The 5,358-nt window shown below is 32.9% G+C and overlaps 1 protein-coding gene across 1 annotated transcript; it reads right to left on the reverse strand.

Annotated features, from left to right (window-relative positions):
* Positions 1-2,381: 2,381 nt before the first annotated feature.
* Positions 2,382-5,349, reverse strand: LOC113779259 (dynamin-related protein 3A-like). Its single transcript, XM_027324799.1, has 5 exons — positions 5,254-5,349; positions 4,965-5,108; positions 4,791-4,843; positions 3,517-3,616; positions 2,382-2,872 (listed from the first exon to the last, which is right to left on the reverse strand). Exons 1-5 carry the CDS (start codon positions 5,296-5,298, stop codon positions 2,786-2,788), a joined length of 429 nt encoding a protein of 142 aa, XP_027180600.1. The 5' UTR covers positions 5,299-5,349; the 3' UTR covers positions 2,382-2,785.
* Between the last annotated feature and the right edge of the window lie 9 nt (positions 5,350-5,358).

A 5,358-nucleotide genomic window follows, 5' to 3' on the forward strand; every position in this document is an offset into this window, starting at 1 on the left:
AATGGATTAAGTTGTTAGAAGAGAGAGAAATTATGAGAAAATTTGGTTAGAGAAGGGTTGGATACGGATATAGGTAAAATCAAAGTATCCAAATAACCCATCAATTCTTTTCAATTAGACATATCACCAAAGAGAGAACAAATGAGTGATTAAATTAACAACTTTATATATACACACACGATATATATATATATATTCTTAAATAAAAATTCATTTTTGCAAAATACTACCTATTAGGACATACTTAACGAATGCCTTAAGGGTTCTCATTAAACAAGAACCTAAATATATTACTTTTTCTCCAAAAATTTATTTTTTTTAGGAAAAGTATATTTTTATTGGGGAATACACCACTTTCTTAGTAAATTTACATCTATTTTGCTAACAATTCCCTGTTTTTAGAAACAGTTTCACTTTATTAGTAATAGTCATCTCTTTCTAAGGAAAAATACTATTACTTAAGTATAAGTTGCTATGACAGAGAAATTTGATATTGTATTTTGAAATTGTTTTCTTTAATCTATAATTTGATGTTAAATTTGTCTTATTATTTCCAAACAAATGTCTTTATTGGTATTTTTTTTTAAATTTTAATCTCCCAATGGGTGTATCTATACCCAAACAAAAAAAATAAACTTGAATGTATGGAGTTGGACAAAAGTTAATACTATATTCCATTTCAAAAATGAAATTTGATTATCTGCATATAAACATGGAAAAATATTTTCATATTAAATTATATCATTGGGGCTAGTGGCAGAACCATGCTCAGCCAAGGGGGTACAATTCCACCCTCTCAATTTTTTTGAAGGCTCTAAAATAGCCTATAAAAATTTTAAAAATTTAGTATTTGCCCTACTTTTGCCCCTTCTGAATGTTGATAGTATTCTCTCTGACCCCTATAATTGCCCTCCAAGGTATTAACATATTTTATAATTATCCTCACAATTTCCACAATGGTGAATCTTGAACTAAAATATATTACATGATGCTATTTATTTCCTTTCTATTAAATTTTATTTACTTTTTTTTATTAAAGCAACTATTATTTACTTAATATTGAACGTTTCTTACATGTCCATTTCATATAAATTATAAGCCAACCAAATATTCATCTGGCGGTTTGATTGTGTACAAATTATTCACATACTATATTTGTTAATTAGAGGTTATATCTTGTATTCTTAGGCATAATTTTAATTATTATACAATTTTATACAATTAGATGACTTGGAAAATAATGAATCTCAAGCTATAGACAATTTTTAATTTTTTTTTTTGTAATTTTAACTACATTGATTTACTAGAACAAATATTTAGTTGGCCCAAAATCTATATAGCAACACGTTGTAGATCTAAAATAATATTATTTCAACCTGTAAATAAAGGTCCTAGCTTTGCTACCGTTGGTGGATAAAAAAGTGTGACCAAAACACTACTGTCATGATGCAATAAATTAAAGTTTTGATTGTATTAATTGTAACTTAAAGGCAGACAATCCAAACAAGTGTCTTTATTGGAGTTTTTTTAAATCTAATCTCCAAACGGTTGTTTCTATACCACCCCCCCCCCCCCCAACAAAAAAAAAAAGAAAAGAAACTTAGTGTAGAGTTGGATAAAAATTACTATTGTATCTATTTCAAAATTGAAATTTGATTATCTGTATATAATCATGGAAAATACTATTTTCATATTGAATATGACCCAAGCACTATTGTTAATGGCACAATATGCCATGGGTTTTGGTCACATTTCTTGAAACACATAGAGAGATCAGAAAATAACGGGAATATAGGAATTAATAGGTGCTTTGAGAATTTAGATTAAATATTTTGTTAGCTTTACTTCCATAACCTGAATTTCAACAGATATTTCGGAATTTAATAGGTATTTTGCTTAAAGGATTAGAGCAGCATGATATGTATTTAAATCTGTATTTTAGGCTTTGACAATATTCAACAAATGCTTGGGAGTCACCAATACGGATCCACCTGCACTCAGATTGAGTGATCAAGTATTTTCAATTTCCTAGAAAAATCACCACATTCTTTAAAGGAGTGAGAGATGAGGAAAATGTGTAAATGAAGGAAGATCTTAGAATACATGGTGAGGTGATAAGAGGCTTTTCCTAAACTTCTGTCCTTTTGATTAATTTTAAAGGATTATCTGAATATGTATCACCAGATAGTTGAACCAAAAAGTAAATGGCATAGAAAGAATTGACAACGAAAAGTGTATTGCAAAATGTTTATATTAAAGAGAAGCATAACTAAACTTCAGCACTTATCTTAAATATGGTAACCAACTAACACGAAATCTTCGCTCCGGAAGAACTATACCCTGAAGTAAGTGCCAAAGCTCAATAATGCTTCCTCGAGAGATTTGAAAATCGAAAGAGAAGTCATATCCATCATTCTATAACGTTGATTTTGTTCTTTTTTCTTGTCATGTTTCAACTTACACCAGAACTGCATATAACATATACATAAACAACATACCACGTTTCCAACTCCTATACTAGCTGTGCCTTAAATAAACATCATTATCCGACCCACCTACTATATATGCCTGTCAAAACTTTCATCTAGCTAACCTATACTAACACTATATAACTTTATGTTGCTCTATACCCCTTTATCAATCTCCACCTGCTCATAATGATGGAATTAAGCTGCATGATCGCCTATTGTCTTCAAGAAAGAATCTAGTGTCTTGAGTTTGATATCAGCTGGTTCAGCATTGAATCGCCAAGCTAGACAATCAGAAGAAATAATCAGAAGAAAGGTCAATGGAACCTTGGCAAAATTGAGGCGTCATTAGTATCACTGCTTGGCGTTGTAGAAGAAACATCAGCGACAACCTTGTCAAGCGTCTATAAGAAACAAAAAAAAAAAACAGAAATTTTACTTTCTTGGAGAAAACTTAGAATCTGCATATTCTGAATAATACTGAAGAATCAGACAATAACCCTGAATCAAGAAGTTAGCTTTCCTACCAATGAGAGTTTCTCTTGCAACCCAAATTACAGATCAAAATGTGAAACAGCTTAAACAAAAAAGTGCCAAATAGGTGCTACACCCAAAACAAGCCATTTTGTCATTTTATGAATGCAGCAGCTGCATAAACATTCAATTTTGTACTTTCCTCTATTTCCTACCTATTCTAAATTGAGTGGATAACCAAGGAGGGGCACATTCCATGATTTCTGAAAAGGATCACATTGACACGCCTGGGTAAGAAGACTGTTCATCAACAGACATTTTGGTGGGAAGAATGCACCAGATGTCCCAATGCTACTTGCCAGGCTATGTGCATATTTCCAAAATGACAAAATATTTATGTTACCCATTCAATTAAAGAGATCACCATGAAAATCTTTTACCAGACAGACATGAAAACGTTCTCTGGGGTCTTGGCACAATCTAAGAGGCAAAGCCTTGAATTCAGATGTGAGCTACATCAGTGTATTAAACTTGCATCAGAGCACCAAAAAATTCTCAAACTTACTCCACTAACCTGAATAGCTTGTTGCAGAATAAGAAACATTTCACCAGTCTGTTTTCTTTTCAAGACATCATCATCATGTTCCCATAACAACTCTTCAAAAAGGCTTTCTCTGCACAAAATTGTGGCAACCACAAACATTTATAGTGTATGTGGGGTAAAGCATTTCATACAGACATATCAATTTTGCAACAAGGGTGAATGCTTGAATAGTCAATTGATATATTTGCTCATACTGTATAATTTTCTGGTTCTCATTTTACGCTTAGAAGAAGTAATTGCATTATGCATGATACTTTGACATAATCTACAGTAACATTTGGTAATGCTCTATTTCAACTAATTCTTAACTCCTAGAAATTTCGATGACAATCACAGGCTGACAGCTCCAACAACATTTGGTTTGACATAACCCTTGGACAAACATTAACGTAAAAGCTTGAGGAAAATTTCAAGAACAAATTTGGCTCGTCCAGCTAAAACTTTCCTTGGATTTAGACTATTATGATCAGGATCTGAATTGAAAGTTGGCAGTTCTTAGAAACATTTGGTTGATGGTACTGCTGTATTAACTAATACAAACAGATAAAGAATTACTCAGTAAGCTAATGCCATTGCAAATTACCTGGTTTAATCCCTTGACTTTATCCATGATGACACAAACTGTCATGCATGTAGGAGTTTCACCATAAGCAGAAAAGGAGAAAGAAAAAGATGGTTTCATTTCATATACCAATTGGCGAAAAAGGATTAGATAAGTGGACAGATCCATAAATAGAACTCCAGTCAAAGTGGGTTATGAAGAAAGCTGTAGAGTTACCTCTGCTAATTAGAAAGTTTTGACACAGCTAGAAACTTTTGTGAGATGCATTTAGGTCAAAAAACTCATCAGCTTCAGAAGCAAACCCATAAATTCCACCCAAATGCTTATCCCGCGGACACACACATAAGTTTCTTTCATGTTTTGAAACTTATTATGGTCCATGCTTACAAGAGTCCTTCACAAATTCTAGCACTTTTACCATTCTATATTTCTGACAAAATCATGGGTTTGCGTTTGGTGTTCGTAATTATCCTCCATTTTCAAATCCAGTACCATAGTCTTGTCCCAATATGTCAGTATCTTAATGAATATGACTCGTAATTAGTATTAAAACCAACCTGTGGGTAAACTGTAAGATGACTCGAGAGCTATATTCATGTGTTTGCAAATACAGTTCTAACTGCATCAAGCAGCTTCGAGTTTGCAAAATATAAGAGAGAGAATGACAAAAGTACTTACATACCTGTACAATTTCTTTATGAATATGCCAAGAAGATCCCTTCTAATATCGTTGACCTATAGTTGTAGACATACAGAAACAGATTGAACAATATATCTTTTTTGGTCTTAAAAGAAACAGAAGAATATACTGGAAGACCAAACTCAGTATGAACAGAATCAGAGAGAAGAAAAGCACCAGAAAATGCATTATAGCCTTTGGCACCAAGTCCTGAACATTCTTCCGAACAATGTCATAGTATGACTGAAGAAGCAATTTCATAACTATAATCTCAGTTTGGTACTCTGTTCCTCTTTCCAGCGGCCTTAATAAGGATGGTGGCTGTATCACAGATGCACAGAGAGAGAGAGAGAGAGAGAGAGAGAGAGACAGAGACAGAGACAGAGCGAGAGGGAGTCATCATGGCTATTGAAAATAAATCCTGAATTTACAAAATAAATATATTCTTTCAACACGAGCTGGTCACCTCGGTAAGGTGAATAATGGAAGGTGCTTGATTAATATCATGCATAGTTTTCCCAGGCTCTCTACTGGATGAAGTTTCTCCTGAGGTTAAGCGGCTTCCAAATAT

This window comes from Coffea eugenioides, chromosome 8 (assembly GCF_003713205.1).
Source record: "Coffea eugenioides isolate CCC68of chromosome 8, Ceug_1.0, whole genome shotgun sequence".
Taxonomy (NCBI): domain Eukaryota; kingdom Viridiplantae; phylum Streptophyta; class Magnoliopsida; order Gentianales; family Rubiaceae; genus Coffea; species Coffea eugenioides.

Coding starts and splice junctions, on each gene's coding strand:
- LOC113779259 (XM_027324799.1), bottom strand. CDS start 5,298: ATGCATGATATTAATCAAGCACCTTCCATTATTCACCTTACCGAG. Junction 4,844..4,964: donor AGGCTATAATGCATTTTCTG/GTGCTTTTCTTC, acceptor CTACAACTATAG/GTCAACGATATTAGAAGGGA. Junction 3,617..4,790: donor TTCATAAAGAAATTGTACAG/GTATGTAAGTAC, acceptor AATTTTGTGCAG/AGAAAGCCTTTTTGAAGAGT.